Here is a 20,262-nt window from a genome sequence, read left to right as displayed (position 1 = left end):
GGCTCGCTACTGAATACAAGCCACGAAGATGTGGACAACGCATCTTCGTGGGAAAGCATATTTGCTCCGTCACGTAAGGGAAGGCCAGGAAGCCGGGAGTTGAAGCGAGGTCACGGCAGAACCGGCAGCGGCGCCGTATGGACACGCGCCGCAACCGCCTTACCTGAGCAAGCGAAGGGATTGTGACAGACAGCTTTCCCGACGTGTTCTCCTGTTTTTCCTTGTCCTTCTTGACGGTCTTCTCGGCGCTCTCGCCGCTATCTGCCATCTTCTTGGCGATTTGTTCGGAAGTCACTTTCCCTTTGGTCTTTTTCTTGTTTTTGTCTTTCTTCGCGAAGAACTGGTCTAAACTTGAGTCTGCCATCGTAGTTCCGCTGAGGTTAAATGAATACGTGCGAGACTAAATGAGAGTGGTACTCAGTTTTAGGGGAAATAAATAGCCGCGATTCGGACAGAGGGGAGCTCGCAACGTGTACCATGCATTCACAGGGCCACCATATTAGATCTTGTCCGGCGGCACGGGTACGCAGAAAACCTGAACCAGCTCAATCCGGTTATGTTTCAACGCTCAAGGAAACGTCTAGAACAAAACACCTCTGGTGTAAAATCATAATACGTCATTTATTCGGTACCGTAAGCAAAAATCAGTACAAAAGATTTCAAATGTGATAATAGTGAAGATGTTTCTTGCCCGTATCACACCATGCACCAGCTGGCGCGACCATCGGGCGGAGAGGAAAGAGATCTCCGAGTGGCAATCTGACAAGCGAGTTGTTAATGTAGTGATCGAGTTCAAGGCGACCACTGCCTGGCTGCATGTAAACATCTCCCATGCGTCAGTGTTTCGCATCTTGTAGCTTCCGTTCACCACTATGACAACGGAAGAAAGGTTTAACGCGGCTGTGGAGGTGATCCGCGGCCTTCCAAAGAACGGTAGGTTAAACACGCATGTCTTTCTCGCGAGTAACCCATTTAGAACCTGTCGACGCATTGAGGAAAACTAAACCGATAGCGCCAAAGAAAAAAACAGGTGAAAAGATTGCGCTTGTGTGTACTGAAAGGTATTCGTGAAGGAAACCATTGTCTTGACCATTCGGAGTGCAAGCAGCGAGTTTGCGGCATGCTGTAGCCGATTATTGCAAAGTATTGGTTGAACGAGGAAAAAAGAAAACGGTCCAACGTATCCGTGGCGTCACCAGTTCGAAGCCGGTTTCCTTGAAGCACCCTATCGCGCAGATCAGTGTCCTTGCAACGCATCGGGCAGTATCGCTTGTGTTGCTATCTTTATGCCCGTTTCGCGAGAGCACAAGTTTCGGAAGTGCGAAGTGCGAGTGTTCCGAAGCGTGCCGATGAGACTTTCGCTACCCGGAACAAAAACGTGCACGGGCTTCGTTTTGCTTGAACGTCAATAATTCAAGCTATCTTCCCAAAAGAAATAGAACGCCATTTACTTGGCGTAGTTCTTTAATATTTTAGAACACGTTCTCCTGCCAACTTTGCAGGGAAGGAGGTCCCTGTGGGGACAGTCGCTGGGCCTTTATAATTACGTGCTTACGTAACACGTCATTGTTTTGTTGAAGGAAGTACCGTTAGTTTGACGTTTTATGCAAGACTGCTATGCCTACGTGACGGTATCGTTATTCTGTACACTGTTACCCTACAGCAAGCGAGTTTCCTGTTATACGTACCAACAATGAAATGGCACTGCTGTAATGCTTTGTAGGATACGTGCTTTTGCTCGGTCGTGTGTTCCCGTTGTCTCGTGTGTCTGCACACAGTTGTGGGAATCGAGAACCATCATCTGCAATTTCATTCCGTGCAGGATCATTTCAGCCTTCACACGAGCTTCAGCTGAAGTTCTATGCCTACTACAAGCAGGCGACACTCGGACCCGTAGCAGAATGCAAAGTGCCCAAGCCCAGGTTCTGGGACATTGTAGGCAATGCCAAATGGTACTGTACTATTTTTTTTTTTTCAATAATGATCAGCTGAATTCACAAGGTTTCTTTCCAGTTTTCCATACGACTTATAAAGTTATTTATTCGTAGGTATCCATCCTTGGACTACGATGTTTCAATGTAAATGTGTGTTAAACAGTGTTGCAGAGCAAATAATTATTACACGATTGCTTTGTTGGCTTATGGCAATCCTGCAGAGTGATTCTTCTACGTGTTTATGCCAATGATTTTAACCAAATGTAGTGCAACAGGTTGCAGTACCACAATTTGTGGGTAAGTAAACTAGATTCGGTGATGCTGCTCGTTGCAGTCAACTATATTCTGTTTCAACACTTTGGTTCAGCACTACCAAAGTTACGGGGTGTAAGGAAGCCACACGCTTGCACATAAAAAGTAGGCCTCCTTTGGCGAAAACAAAAAAAAAGAAGGAGCATTGCAGCGGAAGACGTGAAGGAACGCCTCGACGGAGCAACAGACATACGAGAGCCACGAACAGTGTCGGAGAGAAACAGCCTCAAAGTGAAGCTATTCGCCGGCATGAGATTCTACCAATCTTCAACAGAGCAATGAATTCACGCTTAAGTTAATAAACTAGCCGTAATAACTACAATTCGTTAAACAGACGCGGTGTATATGGTCGGCAGACGACACGGCGGAAATGAATACATGTGGAGGGGCTGAGGGGCCTGCAGCCTCCACAGTGCTGATGGGAGCTTCTGAAACAGAGCATAGTTGACGTTCTGGTGCGTTATCTCCTCTTTGTATTTTTTTAAAGATTTTGGCTCTCAACCAAGTCTCCATAAAATTTCAATTAAACTTCAGTCATACTTTTTTTTAACTCATTTAAGAATATGGTGCATCTCAATTATAAAAACATAAAAAGCAAGATACATGAAATGTTCTCTTGCTTGCTGTCTCGTTTATATAACTCTTCTGCAACAGACACAGCAGAGGTTCAGGCAAATTGTTAACATGTTAAGGTTTTAATGCAGATAAGTTGCTGTGATTGTACAAATTGATTCTGATTGCCTCTGCTGCCTTTTTAGGATGTGACTGAAGCATGTGCAAACTTGAGGCGAAATGCCCGTGCACTGTGTGACGTCAGTGCACCTTAAAAAACACTAGATGGTCTAAATTTTCAGAGCCCTCGAGTGCGGCATCTCTCATAATCATATTTTGGTGGTTTCGGGATGTAAAGCGCCAGATGTTATTACTATGTTACATGTGCGAACTTGCACTTGTGGCTTATACTTTTGTTATTTTGTGACGTCAGTTACACAAAACTCTAAGCCTAATGTAGATGTTCATGAGATCCTTACTTGTGCTTGCCTCTTTTGTGCTTGTAAAATTCTGGGGACTTCAAAACTGGCTATGTCTTTACCTGCGTACGTGTTTATATTTGCATGTTTAGTTACATTTCTCCGAAAAAGATAATGAGGTGACTTGTTTATCTGAATATTTGTGTAGTTGTAAGCATGGTTTATCCAGAAGTGGCTTCCCAAACACATGAAATGCTTAATAAAAAACTATATTGATCATTATGACACTATCTACTGCCAAAAAGTGATAATGACATTCAGAAGTTTTGTTGGGATCTCAATGGAGAAGAAAAAACTCTTGTGTGTTGGGTGGATGTATATTGCTAAGGGGGTCAAAATTCATCCATGGTCCCTTACTACCATGTGGCTTGTAATTACATCTTAATGGTGAATTGCTGTTTTGCTTCAATTTATTCAGAGTTATATCACGATATAGGCACATGAAGCTGTTGAAGTAGATTGGCCTTATTTGAGTGATCATGCTAGATTTGGTCGCTCTATTTCTCACGATAGTTGAGGTCTGAATCGACACTGCATCTCAAACAGCCGGAATATTTGACTACGTAAAGGGCATAGGAATGAGATATGTTTATTGCTCTACCAGCTTTGTTGCAGTAGTGATAATACGCACAAAGTGTGTCCTGGCTGTTGTTGCTTCCACTCTGTCATTACATTCAAAGTGCATTAACATTGCGCGTTGGAACATTTACAGACTCCAGTGGCCCAAAGTCGAATTGCCCATAAAAATTACATAGCCAATTGGGCGAACTGCCATGCTCTGCTCACACGATTTAGCAGCATTTGGTTTTCTGCTGCTAGGACTACAGTGGTGTGTAATAATAATTGTTGGGTTTTAACGTCCCGAAATCATGATATGGTTATGATAAATGTCGTAGTAGAGAGGTCCAGAAATTTCGAGCACCTGGGGTTCTTTAACGTGCACCTAAATTTTAGCACATCGGCCTTAGCATTTCTGCCACCATCGAAAATGTGGCCACTGCAGCTTAGATTGGATACTGCGACCTGCGGGCCAGCAGTTGAAAACCATAGCCACCATGGCGGGTAACGATGGTGTCTATTAGGTGGCACTGCAGTGTATACACTGGCTTCAGTGGGATGGATGGCAGCTGGCTCTAAATGGTTTACTTTACAGCCCAACACCAATTCACTTTTGAAACGGAGCTGCAGTGTTACACCATGCGCACCTTTTTTATGGTTTTGACCAGTTTTCTTTAAGCATAGAGTAAAAGAGTGCTAACGGTTATACATCACAACAAAACTGAAAGCGTCATTTTCCTATCCACTTTTCAGAACTCTTATCATTAACATGTCTAAAATTTTAATACTAGTTTACAACGTAATCAGTGCGCACACCTTGTATGTTAAAAATGCTAGAAAATACTGGAGTCTTCTCCACGATGTTGCTAACAAAATGCACATTGTTTTATCAGCGCAGAAGAGTTTCTTTCTTTTTATTACATTTACTTCATATTAACATGGAATTATGTCCTGTGTGCCGAGGTAATGGTTTAGTCGCATCCAGAAATGCAAGCACATTTCTGCTTCTCCACTTGCAGGGATGCTTGGATGAAGCTTGGCGACATGTCGAAACAAGAAGCTATGGAGAAATACGTAGAGGAACTCGTTAAGGTATTGCTCGTCCAGTAGAGGGATGTCGGGTCTGCCAGTATTTTGTACGGCCATGTGTCTGTGTGCACCGTTCACTCGTGCTTTGCTGCTTAGCCTATTTGTTTTAGCACAGCAGTTGCGTGCATTGCATCCCTGCACTCTTCTCAGTAGTTCTTGCATGCCACTCTTTTGGTTTCGATTCTTGATTTAGATTTGCTGTGTTTTTTTTCTCCCTTTCGATGTGCCTCTTTGAACTTTATATGCATCCTTTTTTCTGTTGCCCACAATTTTTATTTATCTTGTGTTCTGTTATTTTGGTTTTGCTTGTTTTGTTTATTTTCAGGTTGTTAAAAAGTGTCAAGAAACTGCCACAGAGGAGCAGGTATGATTACGCATCTGAAGAACATAAATTTTAAATGTTTAATTGTGTAAGGAATAATAGGGAATCTCTGAATTCAGGCTGTAAATGTGAGCTGCAGTACTGCGAATTCGTAGACTGAGATCCTTCAGTCGAAAACCTTAGTCAAAGGTTTTTAAGCCAAAAATGAGGCATAGAAGTCTTGAAGTTTTGAAGCCTCAAGGGAATATTGACAAAAACGGAATGTGGAAACGCATCACAATACCGGTCTGTTTCTATTGGCCTTTTTTTTCTGTTTATTCCCTTTACTTTGCAAGTCTTAATTTATGGGAAGGAAAAGTTCACGGGGTTACTTTGAGATAATGCCAGCACCATGTTTCCTAAGGATTGTGTTATTTTACTGATATTACTGGCACCTTACATCTAATTTCTATTTTTTTCCTAACCCTTGCAACTAACTGCTCAAGTCTTGCACTATAGTCAACTTTGACCTGGATAACTAGGAGAGCTAACCTGCTGTCTACAATTTCAAATCTTTAACTATTTCTTCTTAATGCCCAATGCGTGAAGTAGCCTTGCATTTTGCATGTCTGAACACTTTACTGTCACGTTCTTGTGGTGTCGGGTAAAAAAAATTTGTAAGCTTCGTCCTATGCATGGCTTTCTGTAAGTGCATTTAGTCATTACTGGTTGCATGCGACAGTGTATGTTTAGCTTGGGAGTGTGCTTTGAGAAACACTGAGGGAGGTCCGCTTTCCACTGTAGCAACATAGTGTCGCGTCTTGTATTTGTGGAGGTTGCTCGTCCGCATTGTGCTCCCAAGTGTTTCTTGCTCCATGCTTGACATGCTATCTGTCCTTTAAAAACTCTCTTTTTGTTATGTAATGCATTAAGGGATCTACTCAGCTATTGATGAATGCATGACTTATTTTTTATCGCGTGCTTCATGATTTGTCATTAATCTTATAGGGAAGCTTCTCATAGAAAAATTCTTCACTAAGCTGCGAATTCATAGGAGAAAATATAGAAGTAGCAGTCATTATATTTGCAGCTTAATGTATCAAGACAGAATTTCTATTAATTAGTCTACATTTTTCAGTCACTTGATTGCTTCTTGCTCATACACGATAAAGCAAGCTGTGAGCAACCCTAGCATGGTGAAAAATTTGCATATCAGCAGAATTTTTCAGTTTGTCTAGCAAAGTTCAGGGCTGTTTAATAGTAATGATTTGTTTTTAAAAGACTAATACTTCTAGCAGTCTTTTTGCAGGTATTGAACTACTTCTCGGAGGGTAATTTAAGGGGGCCATAAATATTTGCAGCAGATCTGTAATGGTCCGGAATAGTTTGGGATACCAGCTTAATAGAGCCATAAAATGTTGGTACACTTTCATCAAAACTTTCGTGGACAAAGACGAGTGAAGTAGGTGACATAAGCACCTTTTTGAAAGTGATATGCCTTGCAGGTCTTGGCTACTACTACCAGTGCATACTGCAGTCCCACTTGTGAGTTACGAAGCTCACTGTAAAAGAGCGCGATTCTCGTGCAGCAGCATGATGTCTCGCTGAAGGTAATGCAAGGAATACAAGATTGCCCTTGTCAGTGATCACATTATAAAAAATATGTTCAATGTGTGCTATCTTTCTTCTTGTATGGTAATCCATTGCTTGGATTCTGTTGCCCGTGCCCTAAATCTCGAAGTCAGTGTGATCACGCTACAGTCAGAGGGCAATCGTTTTGGGTGGTGAAAACAGTAGCTTTTACTACTAATATACACTTCACCACTTGTGCTAGGTACATAAGGGGTTTGTGGGTTTACATAACACTGCAGTTGACAGCAGGTGCCAGTATTTATTATTTTTTGCACTGATATGTCTAATTCTGAGGGGCTATGAGTGATAATTTAAATTGAGTAGGCTTCGCACATGTGATTTCGTTTGCATGTCTTGTGCAGCTTTTATTTCTATGTTGCCTGCATCAAGAATTGTGAGTTGTATTAGTCATTGTAAGTTTTTTTTCCAAAGGCACCTGCAGCTTGTGCAGATGTTGATAGTGGACTGTGGGGGTTGCTGATTAATTGGCCATCCCAAGTTGTAGAGATTCAGACGAGTTAATCGACGTGTCTCGTGTAAAGCACTCGTATACTGGCGTGACAATAATAGCAAGGACAATAATGCTGCCGATGCAGCGGCTAAATTTGTATCGTATTCTCCTGGTGGGTACAAATGAATCTTTTTTTCCCATTGACCCCTCCAATAATGAAAATGTCAGAACGCCTGCTGGGTAGTGTTAGTTGGAAATTTTTTTTTGCGGTGGTAGAGTTACAGCATTGAAAGCAGACTGGTTATTGGCAGGGTCTTTGTCACGTTTGCACTGTTGCTTGAACATAATGAGCTGTGGTAATGAACACCTTGTGCCTTGCTAGGAAAAGCCGAAACTTCACGCTAAGCTCATGGCCCTTCAGTCTTCCTGTTCTGTGCAACAAGTTTTCCTGCTAGTTTTTCATGTCATCATTTCTATTTTCAGATTGTCGAGGCAATGTCGTACACCGATCACGTGGCCAAGTTTGTGGATCTGCTTGGGCCCCTGTTTGACTCTGTTCCTGTTCCTCCTCAGATGGCCGCTGCATTTCCACAGGTCAAATTGAATGGCAGTCGAGAGTCTGAAGATGACATAGAGACAATCGAAGGTAATCACGGGCTAAATTGGTAGCTTTAAAAGGAAATGGCACAATTAGGCTTTAGGACATAGGCTCAGTATTTAGTGAAAATTAGTGGGGTCGATATACTAAAAATTCTCGCATACTTATATTTAAGAACACTATAAAGAAAAATGCAAGGGGTCAGATGAACTGGGATGATCCCACTGTGGTATCCCTCATAATGATGTGTCATTTTGGTAAATCGAACCACTTAGCATCATTTTGCAATCATTGATTTGATTGATATGTGGGGTTTAACGTCCCAGAACCACCATATGAGTATGAGAGACGCTGTAGTAGAGGGCTCCGGAAATTTTGACCACCTGGGGTTCTCTAACATGCACCCAAATCTGAGCACACGGGCCTACAACATTTCCGCCTCCATCGGAAATGCAGCCGCCGCAGCTGGGATTCGATCGCACGACCTGCGGGTCAGCAGCCGAGTACCCTAGCCACTAGACCACGACGGCGGGGCTAATTTTGCAATCAAGCTAATCAACATTAAATCAAGATTTTGCAATCAAGCTAATCGACAACATTAGAGCATAATTTTGCAATCAAGCTATAATCAACAACATTATTAACCATGGGGACCCTGAAGTACGGCTAATCAGTTGTCGAAACCGGCAAATTGGAAGAAGTGTCAAATTTTGGTGCCAGCATTTTTTTTCGTGAGGTTTTATACACTGATCTGCTGGTTTCCTAGCCAGAATAAGACCTTTTTTGCATATTTTATTGCAAGTTTGGCAGCGAGCCCCCATTTTCTTTCTTGTGTGTAAACCATAATGCTTAGTTTTGTGGCAAGCTGTCTTATACGCAGAAAGTTCAGTAATTAGGTTTTCTGTCTTTTTTCATTCCTAGCTGCAGAACAAGAGCAGCCATTGTACTCTAAGGCAGACAAGAAACAGAGTGAAGATAAGCCAGAACGAAAAGCAACGGGTAAGGGTGACGCATATATTTAGAAATTAAACTCTCAGATTCTTTCGTTTGGCCTTGTTATGGAATCTGTGCTCCAGCAAAGTGTACTCGTTTAGTGCTGTAGTAAATACATTCCAAGTATGTGCATTTTTTTAACCATCGTTTTTATTGTGACGTAATGAAATGTACTAGACCAAGAAAAATAACTCTCTGTCGGGCTGTTTACAGTTACATTCTCCTGGGGCATGCCACCGTTCATGCCTAGTAATGACTGTGTTGTACCCTTGAACGGCCGCATTCATTTGTACCATGGCGCACATGATCTTTGATTGCGCTGTTGTACTCGAGCTGGCACACTTGAAGGGCCCCTAAACCAGCTCTGCTATTTTTTTCAAACACTTCAAGTGAACAAGTGCATCGTGGCAATGCTACGGGCTGCCGGCGTGCCACAAATTTCACAAAACAATCCCTCCTCCTCTCTGGGCCTTTCAAGCTTCTATGTAGCGTGGAAAAGTTGAATCTCTGATGTGCAATACATATATGCTGCGATTGATCGAGCAGGAGTCGACGACTTCCGCTTATTCTGCAAGCCGCTGTCCGCACTGCTTATTGTTGTTCGTCCTGTCGCCCATGTGCCGTGTTGTTGTTCGTCATGTTGCACCTGCATTGATAATGCCCTTGCAGTGGGACGGGCAGCAACGAGTGGGCAACCATCGCGGAATGTACGTACCAACCCACATCGTCGCCACAATCTGCGGAAGGCAGTGGTGGTGACTTCTCATATTGCGCGGAGGTGCTCTGGCACAGCTTGGTGCTGTACGGATCAATCACATTGGCGATCCTTTGAAGGCTTGTACGCAACACAGAGTCCAAGCCGGCATGATTCGTATGAGCATGCAGTTTACAGAGAGACGGAGACGCGGCAAGCGCAAGTAGACGGCATTTCGAGCAGCGTGTCGGCGGTGATGCATGCCGCGCGAGATTGGTAGGGGCGCTCTGCGAGAGGGCATAGCGGCTTTGGGAGAGGATACCAATGGAGGGTAGCAAAGGAAAAAGTGCAACGAGTGATCACCGCGTTTGGATAATCAAATGTGTCTAACTCTATTACGGCATCGTTTCGAAAAATTCTCATTGCCCCGTATTCGTTGTACACCTGTGCACTACTTCCCCACCACAACTGAATTTCGACTTCTGGGTGGTTCTTATTTGCAGGTTGCATAGCTAAACATATTTTAACTGCTCTTATGGTATGTTTGTGCAAGATGACCTTCAACATGGCCTCTATCATTCAGCCAGCACTTAGTTGTGCTTAGATCTCTTATACAGCTGTCACATGGATGTTTGATAGGCCTTCCAACTGATGGTTTATTGAATCAGCGGTCAAACGCGATCTGCCACATCGGGGGTTTCGGAGGCCATCAAGTCAACAGAGAATCCCACACCACCATCGAAACTGCGTTAAGTGACAGAATCAAAAACAGTGCAAATGTGCCCTTTCATTCACGGTATGCTTGTACTCACGATAGAGAAAAAGAAAAAAAAAACAGTATATTTGAGTGTTATGAACTACATAAGGCATACCTGATACTTGAATTGTGCTAACTGCACATAAAATAACAGCAAAGTGCTTGTCTTTGTTGGGCTGTCTGGCTCTGTCCTATTCTCCACAGTTTTGCTGGTGAAGCTCTTAAAAACAAATTATGCTGTCATAACTACAATTAAACAGTTTATGGAATTGTCTGACCAAGAATAACTGACATATTTGTGATAATCTTTTTATCTAATTTACCTTCTGCTGGCATTAATATGAAAAAACACAAAGATCGGCAGGGCCGCACCGTTTCTGCAAAAACGCCCGAGTCACTCAGTGGCCAATAGACTGACAATGCTTCAATGGCCATCGACTGGATGGCCTTTCAAATCTGTTCATGGAGGCCAGGAATATGTTGTTTAGCTGTTTAGCATTTGTTCCTTGAACGTGATATGTTGTAGTTGAAAGTGTGCTTTGTATTCCGCTTGTTACAAATTCTAGCAGGAGGAATGAATGGCCATGGATCTGACTTCGAGAGCGATGAGGATGAATTTTCAGACACCTATGACCACATGGGAGATGTAAGTTTTCTCACATTCATCTCGTCTCCATTGTTTCTTGCGGGCTTACACATTTGCCTCTTTTTAATAAGATAGCAGCGTATTTGATTTGTAAAGTATTTTATACTAAGAATGTTGTGAAGTGTACATTGCTCTAGCAGTCAATTGCATTAGCATTTAAATTAAGGGGAAAAATAATTTACATTTAAAGTCAGCCTTGTTAATGTGCATTTGGCCACCTCTTGTCTCTTGCAATGTTTTAGGTGGTGTAGCTTGTAGTATCTTTTTAAGTAAATTTCTATTTTAATTTGTGAAATGTATTATTTGTGTACTATTAATTGTTATATTCAATATTATTTATAGTTTAGTGCGAAAGTAAGTTAGAACTTTGGGGTTCTGCATTTGCTCAGTCGTCTTGGCACCTGCTTTCTTGTAAACGAAAAAGCAAACGAAAAATGTGTCTATATTTTCTCCAAAGAGGCCCAATTTTATTGTAGTGAATATCAATTTCACCAGCATTTGTTATACTGAGGATTAATTGCAGTCGTCAGTAGATTTTGCGGAGCAATATCGAACAACACGAAGCTTGATACGAAATGTCGCTTCAACTAGGCCAACCGTTGTGCAGACCACGCACCGTGCTACTGCTGCCAACAGATCAGCATGTAAAAAAGACGATAGTTTTGCGTCTGGAGAGAGTGAACAAGACATTTATTTGATGTTCTGTGCAAGAAAATCGGTGAATGGTATTCTGGAGACGCTGCGTTAGAGTGCCTCGAGCGTGTAGCGGAGGGGAACGAGCGCATTGAGGCACGTTAGACACAAGTGCCATCTGGCAGTTATCTTCGAAAACGAAAACGTGCAGCCCACGCAGAAAGATTCGCGCCAGTCTCGGAGGTGATAAGGTGTAGAACGCAAAGCCACGGGCAAGTGCCACCACCGTGATGTCGTAGCGAAGCGTTGGAAACACCTTTTTGAGCATCGCGTTGCACTGCGGAGGGACCTGAAAGAAGCTAAACGGGAAATTGTTGAGCTGAAGCAATACAGCCGGAATATGAATATTGAAATCCAAGGTCTTCCGCTAATCGAAAAAGAAAACTTGGAGAAAACTTAGAGTGCTTAGAAACTGCTTAGAAACTGATGTGATGCGAAAGTGCTTAGAAACTGATGTCACAGTAAACGACATTGACGTCGCGCACCGTGTACTATCGAAAGATAAAAAGAAATCAAATGTGGTCGTCAGATTCCTCACCAGAACGACGCGAGACAAGATGTTGTCCGCAGCAAAAAAGATTAAACTAGATAGCACTCGTCTTGGTTTTGACAACAGTAACCCTGTATATATAAATGAACACCTGTGCATGGAAATAAAGGTTCTGCTCAGTAAGGCGCGGCAAGCAAGGCGTGAAAGAGAATGGAAATATGTATGGGTATCACAGGGCAGGATCTTCATGCGGAAAGCAGACAGGACACCTGTTTTAAATGTAACTTCTGAGGCGGATCTGGCTAAAGTTGTCTAGCTTAATAGTAGACTTATATTTCTGCTGTGAACAATGGCAATGTATTCCAGCGTTTCTTAATTGAACTCGTATGTTAGTGGCCGTTATAGGCAGCCCATGACATTCCTTCACATTAATATGCAGTCAGCTCGTTCGAAAGAAGAAAACTCTCTTTTGTTTCTTGATGAGTTCAATTTTTTCTTTTCCGTTATTATGATGACTGAAACTTGGTACCGTAGTGAAACAGACGTGTTTTGTATTGACGGATATAATGTTGTGTACCAAAATAGAAAATTGAGAATTAGTGGGGGTGTATGCTTGTATGTCAAAGCTGAAATAATGTATGAGTATCGTGGAGATCTGTCTCTGTGCACCATGACCTTGAGGCGTTAACTTTACAGTATTACAACTACATTTTTGTTGCAATTTACAGGCCACCAAGTGGCAATTTCGATTCATTTATTCAATATTTAGAAAACCTATTTTCCGTTGTAAACCAATTTAATTACTAGCTAGTGCTGGGAGGTGATCTTAACATAGATATGGTGTGTGACACACATAAACAGATGAGACTATTCAGACCTTCTTGCTTCTTTTTTCTTAACAAACATAATTACCATTCCAACACGTATTACTGATACCACTTATACTCTATTAGACTTGTTTATCACAAGTTGTACAAACAGTGCGTTACAGGCAGGTGTCCTGCGTGCCTCGATAAGTGATCATTTGCCAATATATCATAGTCATAGAAAACATAACCAGTCTAAGGAGTCAAATCCTTCCTGCCGTTCACTTTCAACAAATTAATCCGCGAACGCTATTTTCTTTTAGAGAGGAAATTAGAACTCTAAATTGGAACAATGTTCTATCTAGTTCTTCTGCTGATCTTGCTTATGATTGTTTTATTGATACTCTACGTTCTGTGTATAAAAGACATTTTATTTACAAAGCTTTGAAGAGACCAAAACGGGCACGCAAACCTTGGATTTCTTCCGCAATACTCAAAATGATAAAAGAAAAAAATAGGTTGTATCAAGAGTTTCTGGTAAAGCGAGACCCGGATAAATTTAAACTTTTTAAGGTTTACAGAAATAAACTCACTAAACTACAAAAACAAGCTAAACGCGATTATCACTTCAAGATGTTTGACGGTGTCACCGATTCTAAGCAATTATGGAACAAACTTAATGCTATTATATCTACCAAACAAGTGTCTAATGATATTAGTGAGCTGGTGATCAAAAATAAAATATACAAGGGTGCAGTACTAGCAAACAAGTTTAACGAGTACTTTACCTCACTAGTTGACAGTAGTCATAATTGTGATTCATCAGGTTATTTGCCTCCTGCTTTAAATAATTCTGTGTTTGCTAATCCTACAGACGCACAAGAGGTCATCAGCGTTTTTCAGCATTTTAAATTGAGTAAAAGCGAGGACATAGATGGCTTAAAATTAGAACCTATAATATACATTTTAGGTCTCATATGCGCCTGCTTAGTACATATTTATAATCTCGTGTTCACCACTGGGCTGTTTTCTCCGAGAATGAAAAACGCCAAAGTAACAGTTATATATAAAGGTGGGGACAAAAGCAATTTAGGAAACTACAGGCCAATTTCGATTTTACCAGTTTTCTCTAAGGGGTGAGAAAAACTTATTTTTTATTCGGTTATCTAATTTCTTTAATAAACACAACATTATTACGCCGTCACAGTTTGGTTTTCAGTCAGGCCTCTCCACCGAAAGTGCCTTACTATACCAAAAGGAATTGATTCTAAGAAATATAGAAGCAAAAAAACTTACCCTAGGAATATTTCTAGATTTCTCGAAAGCTTTTGATAGAATAAACCATGATATTATGCTATAAAAACTTGGCTGTTATGTAGTTCGCGGTACCATTTTAGCTTTAATAAGAAGCTACTTATCTAATAGGAAACAATGTGTATCAATAAATCGAGAGCTATCATCATCCATGAACATTAAGAATGGTGTATCTCAAGGTAGCATTTTGGGACCCCTATTATTTAATATTTTTATCAACGATATTGTACGTATTGACAGCTCTGTAAAATATGTAATCTACGCGGACGATACCAGTATATTTTTTTCTGGGGAAACGGCTGATGACCTCATTGTTTCTGCTAATGAAATACTAAATAAAATATATGCCTGGACTGTGGCAAATTCTCTACACATTAATTGCTCTAAAAGCAAGGCTGTACTGTTCTGTGCGAAACGTCTCACAAATGAATACTTAATAACGTTGAAGTTAAAATTTGTCAAACAGTTAAAACTCTCAATGTCCATTTTCACAAACACATGGCATGGAATTACCATGTCGAACATATTAGTCACAAACTTTGTAAAGATTTAGGTGTGTTGCATCGATGCCAGAACATACTACCTGTGAAAGAAAAAATATTAGTGTACAATGCTCTTTTTTCTTTACATTTACACTATTGTCATCTGGTCTGGTCTACAGGCTCTAAAACATCTCTAAAGAACCTGGTCGTGTTACAAAAATATGCCTTGCGGTGCATTGATGGTGTATCCTATAACGCACACATTGCTTCAATATTTGCAAAATATAGAATTTTAAGAATTATCTGTTATTACGAATACCAGCTTCTGTCAGCTTTTAAATCAGAAATACGCAGAGGAAGTATCTTTTTACGCACCTTGGCTACCTTGCAACCCAAATCCTGCCAGTCGCATTACTCGGTGTACGGAGACTTGGCACGTACCTTGTCCTCGCACAAACTACGTTGTCCTCGCACAAATACTACATTACCGCCTTCGAAGTGTGATGAACAAATAGAAACTAACAACTGATAATCTGCGTATATTGTCTAAAACTGAAATGTTAAATCGGATGTGCTGATTGTGTTGTAAATGAATGTTGGGTGATTTCTGTAATGGTTATTCAGTTTTTACTCTTTCATACATTGCTTTGTTATGATGTTTTTGTATGTATTTCAGAGTTGTCATTCTATTATTTGCTGTCATGGGCCACATGCGTGTTTTTTTTTTGTATTGTCGCTTTCCGCTGCCTGTAATTTTTGTAAATTTGTAGTTTAGATTTTTTCTGGGTGAAGGGGCTGCTAGTCAAGCTGTGAAATGCAGCTTTTTTTCGCTTCGTACCACACAACGTATACAGTGTATTTTCGTGTACTTGTCACGTGGTTGAATAAACTCAAACTCAAACTGTCAGCGCAGCGCGATAAACGCTGCATTCCTTAGAGTTACTTGTGTGTGCTTCTTCTGGTATATATACAAAACATCGAAGCGTTGTTGTGGTGCCTCAGATATGTGCAATAATTGCTTTTTAATTGACAGTTGCACGACTATGAACGCTAAACCTTGAGCAATATTGGTTGGCACTGCGGATGGGGTTGGCCGTTTGGTGCCGTTTGAGGCATTGTTGGGGTGGACAAACAGACAAACGTACAGACAGACAGACCAAAATTTTTTCGTCGGTTTCCAAGAAAGGCTATCGTCTTTAAAACACTGGTACTATAAGAGTGAAATGGTGACTTCGAATAATGCCATTCGGGACCTGCAATCGCTGCAGAATGTTTGAACAATGGGACAGCAAAGTCTCTCAGCATCCAGAACTTCAGATATCTTTGTAAATTTGTTCGATTATGTAGTGGAAATGCTGTAGAGGCATCCAAATCGTCAAGAATATCTGAAAAGTATGTTGGTATTGGTATATTAAGGAAATTTCATACGTACTGAACCAGGAGGACGAGAGTGGATCACCCGAGCCTCGAGAACGAGAAGCCACTGGTATGGTGGCCACTGCGGTTAATGAGGCCCTCATGAATGGCTCCAACCGGGTCCTGGTGCAAGACAGCAAAAGCCAGCTGTGGGCATTCTACCCAGATGGGTCTAAGCCGCCCAATGGAGAGCTAGCCTTTGTGAGGGGAGGAGGTGACGACAACCCTCACAGGGGTGCGCCATTACCCAGATCCGGACCTGGGGCTGGACGCCTGCCCCGATCACATCGCCGTAGAGGCGAGTGCCATTGTTTAATTTGTTGAAACCACTTTGTGGAGAGTGGTCAGGTGGATGTGGTATCTCTGCATTATTTTGCCAGCTTGTGAGTTTCTGCTAACCATCTTGTTTTGTAACATAGCTGCAGGAATATACATGCAGTAGACTCTCTGTAAATGGAAATCTCAAGGGATACTGAACAAAATGTTTGTCAACAGATGTTCTGTATAAATTGAAAGATTGGGTGTTGAAATCAATACACACAACCTCCACCTCAGACAGAAACTACAGGAAAATAATGAATCTAATGATTTTTTCACAAACAGCCACAAACTTGACGTTTGGCGGTGTTACACTCACTGGAAACGGGCATTCCAACAATGTCAGCAGTCACCTGCACTATCAACCCGCTCAGCTCCCACTACGGTTCCCAAAACCACCAGGTAGTGAAAAATGCTCCACACCTTGGTAAAGCATCAGCTTTTTGTGGAAGGGGAAGAGTGGGATGAAAGGAAAGGTGGAGAAAGGACAGGGACACGTGCACCACGCATGCGCATCAGAATATGTGACATCACGGCTTGGGTGCTCGTGCACCAAGAATGCTGTCAACTGTTCAAAAATACATGACATACACTCTGCTTATTGGAACAGTGGCATCTTCCAAGTGGAATTTCTATGTTGTAATCTGTTTTTCGAGTTTTCCACCAGTATCTCTTTAAAAATAAAATTGTGGCCTCAAAAATGATTGGTTTCATACTTGGATGTCTGGCCCCGCCGCAGTGGTCTAGTGGCTAAGGTACTCGGCTGCTGACCCGCAGGGCGCGGGTTCGAATCCCGGCTGTGGCGGCTGCATTTCTGATGGAGGCGGAAATGTTGTAGGCCCGTGTGCTCAGATTTGGTTGCACGTTAAAGAACCCCAGGTGGTCTAAATTTCCGGAGCCCTCCACTACGGCGTCTCTCATAATCATAGAGTGGTTTTGGGACGTTAAACCCCACATATCTATCAATCAATACTTGGATGTCTGTGCCCTTGTATATCTGTCAGTTAACATAACTCCCATTAAACAGAAAATATTTATTCTGGTCCCCTCGGGTTCCGCTCAACGATTGTGTACTGTATTGCCAAAGAGTTTTTCTTCATTGGTTCTGTTAACTTCATATCACTCATTGCCGCAAGTTGCTAACACAGCAGCTTTATGAAAGCAAGGGGTCAGTACAACATCACAAGAGAGCAAAGCAAATGGTAAACTTATATGTTAAAGTACAAATGATAAAAGACAAAGATAAATTGGAATATTAGTCACATAATACGGCATCAGGGATCAAGTATTACAGCGATTCTGTACCGATCCTCCTCCTGGTCAATCTTCTCATGGCGTATAGTGGCACCTTGACTTTGTACTACCAGAATACATTGTTGCGAGTGCTGGACAATAACTGTGTAATGAAATTGTTTAGAATTAAGTGTGGCTCTCTTTACACTGGCGAAGCTTCCTGCCTTCGTGTTGCTTCGGCTTGAGGTTCAGTGTCTGTGCTCGCAGACGGTGGAGCCGAAGGGTCTGCGTGGCCTTCACGGGCAGCTGGCCGGCTGCCTGGTGCGACGGGTGGCACGGGTGGCGGTGGCGGCAGTGGTGGCAGGCCCCAGCTTGCCCTGGAAGTGAGTGAGCAGCTTGCCGTGGCCGTGCTACGGCTGCAGCACACCATGGACGAGGTAGTGGCGCGCCTCGAGGTTCTCGAGACCCTCCTTCAGCATGCCAAGGTGGGTGCGTCACTGGCTGATAGCAGAGTCCCATTAACAAGCAACTTTTTCTCGTAATTTCTATCTAAAGATCTGTTACTTTCTCAGTCGAGCTGCTACTTGTTACATTTTTGTGTTGCGGTGGAAATGTTGCGCTGTTACGTTTAGAGGAATTGGGTGATTGCGCCCACCAAATAACGACACTGTATAGGGGAAAGAAAAAACTCGGGATGCGTTCTCTTCTACTAGGAAAATGGTGGCTTGGCGTGTGTGCCCACTTGAATACTTTTTTTTCTTTCTACCACATTGTGCAATACACCTTTCCAACTTTTTCCTCCACCCATGCCAGGCATTGAACCTCCATTCATGTGCTTTAACAGCGCAACACTTCTGTTGCTGCGGCCAACAACAACCATCGTGCTTTCATATCTGTGCAACGTCGCTGCGTGACGTAACAACCGACATACGGTGATATTGCCATATATGATAGTATCAGGACTGGCTGATCACTGAATAACCCATGATTGACACAGCATCAGTAATTGTAAAATGACACTTACAAATACGTGTGTAACCGGCACACCTTCGGGAACTTTATTTTTGTACAACCCCAACGTCAGGTTTTCCGTAAACGATGTCGCTGTCATTACAGAAATATAAATTCAAAACATATAAAGATAAACTTTATAACGATAAATACAAACTGTATAAAGATTTTGAAAAAGTGATGTGAATAGATAGCAATGATACAAACATTTGTCCTAGAAAGTTGATATGCTTCAATAAATGAAAAAAATTCATTTTTTGTGCCTTGATAGAGGATTTTGCATTCCATTGCCTTTCAGAATAGACGCCCCACTGCCCGACTTCATTGCTATATAATTGATAATGCAGTATAGGGGCATTGTAGTAAGTGGTTTATCTTACCTTGGAAATCATGAAAAAGTTGCAGGTTCTAATTGTTGTAACTAATGTAGTGGTAAAACCGGTATTTGTTATAAGCAGGCTGAAATGTATATATACTTATAACTAAATGTACATGAAAAAATTGTTCATTAGTGAATGTTACTGGAGGTAACGCTTTGATACAGTCGCTGCCCTGACAAGCCCCTTTGTCAGAACATTGACCGCAGCAAAATTTGCTGTTGAACGATGTTTTATTTTTACTTCAAGGCTTCATCTTCCAATATAAAACTAATATATTGCACATTGAAGGCATCTTCAGTTTACTTATGGCATTATTATGATTCTTCTATTAGGCACCCACTTCTATGATATACAGTCTGACCTTTTTATAGAGATGCTGATCTATACACGAATGGGTATAGGGCACATCAGTGTGCCTACATTGAAATGGGTGTCAATAAGGAAATGTACACATGGTGCCCTGTTCATATGACGCCTCATATGAAAGACGACGATTGATTTCCGGTGCATGTCTCTTATAAAAGGTTTCAACTGTATTACAAGTAGTATTTAGTGCTGGTATGCACATTTAGTAAGCGTCGATTGACATGGCACTTTGCGAATGTTGGAACGCCGTAGCCAACCGTTAGCCAGTGCCGTCGGCTCACTGGTATTCGTTGTTTCTCGACAGGCACCGCAAAACCAGCGCTGGTGGCTCTTTGGAGGTGTTGCACCACACGTCCTGGTGCTCTTGTTTGCCTGGCCCGTGGTTTTTCAGCTTGCCTTTTACATTCTCAGTCATCGCAGAGGCAGGCATCTCAGATGAACGCAGAACTGAAAGCCCAAACGAATGCGACACATAAAAAAAAGGAGGATCTGGATTCCTCATGCACGAAAGCTGGCTGTTATTGTTTCAGTGCAGTTTCCATGCACACTGGTTATATGGCAGCCTTTTTCGTTCGTATCTTGTAATGTGAGACATACAGCTGTAGCCAGTCTAACATATGCCTTTTTGATGCAAGAATCGTTGTGTGCTGACATTGACACTGATTTGTGAGGGGAAATAGTTGAGAAAAAAAAAAAGGGAATCCCATTTCAGTGGATCGCATATTTTTCAGAAACATACCTGGGTGGTTCGCATGTC

The 20,262-nt window shown here is 41.9% G+C and overlaps 3 protein-coding genes across 4 annotated transcripts in view; 1 reads left to right on the top strand and 2 right to left on the bottom strand.

Moving 5' to 3' along the window:
* LOC119171880 (protein CDV3 homolog A) overlaps window positions 1–515 on the bottom strand; it is a 35,203-nt gene extending 34,688 nt beyond the window's left edge. The window contains exon 1 of the mRNA XM_037422747.2: window positions 164–515. Within this exon, the coding sequence (XP_037278644.2) occupies window positions 164–364 (201 nt within the window). The 5' untranslated portion in view covers window positions 365–515. The remainder of the gene's footprint in view (window positions 1–163) is intronic.
* A 223-nt stretch (window positions 516–738) lies between these two features.
* Window positions 739–20,015, top strand: LOC119171879 (acyl-CoA-binding domain-containing protein 5). Of its 2 annotated transcripts, XM_037422743.2 has the most exons (10): window positions 739–933; window positions 1,823–1,952; window positions 4,855–4,927; window positions 5,250–5,288; window positions 7,792–7,954; window positions 8,828–8,905; window positions 10,917–10,996; window positions 16,222–16,495; window positions 18,016–18,233; window positions 19,810–20,015. In XM_037422743.2, the coding sequence occupies exons 1-10, from the start codon at window positions 873–875 to the stop codon at window positions 19,942–19,944; spliced, it is 1,251 nt and encodes a 416-aa protein (XP_037278640.2). In that variant the 5' UTR covers window positions 739–872; the 3' UTR covers window positions 19,945–20,015. The 2 variants fall into 2 exon arrangements, with proteins under 2 accessions (XP_037278640.2, XP_037278641.2); XM_037422744.2 differs by lacking the exon at window positions 5,250–5,288.
* The window catches only part of Pdk (pyruvate dehydrogenase kinase), a 56,525-nt gene continuing 56,078 nt past the window's right edge, over window positions 19,816–20,262 (bottom strand). The window contains exon 12 of the mRNA XM_075892553.1: window positions 19,816–19,952. Coding sequence (XP_075748668.1) covers window positions 19,937–19,952 — 16 coding nt within the window. The 3' untranslated portion in view covers window positions 19,816–19,936. The remainder of the gene's footprint in view (window positions 19,953–20,262) is intronic.

The sequence above is a fragment of the Rhipicephalus microplus genome, chromosome 4 (genome assembly GCF_043290135.1).
Source record: "Rhipicephalus microplus isolate Deutch F79 chromosome 4, USDA_Rmic, whole genome shotgun sequence".
Lineage (NCBI taxonomy): Eukaryota > Metazoa > Arthropoda > Arachnida > Ixodida > Ixodidae > Rhipicephalus > Rhipicephalus microplus.
This window is presented reverse-complemented; position numbering and strand designations above follow the sequence as displayed.

Bases quoted from the DNA above. Each gene is read 5' to 3' on its own strand.
- LOC119171879 (XM_037422743.2), top strand. From the start codon at position 873: ATGACAACGGAAGAAAGGTTTAACGCGGCTGTGGAGGTGATCCGCGGC. The intron at 8,906-10,916 runs GTAAGGGTGACG...TACAAATTCTAG, and splicing joins GCCAGAACGAAAAGCAACGG to CAGGAGGAATGAATGGCCAT. The intron at 10,997-16,221 runs GTAAGTTTTCTC...GTACTGAACCAG, and splicing joins CCTATGACCACATGGGAGAT to GAGGACGAGAGTGGATCACC.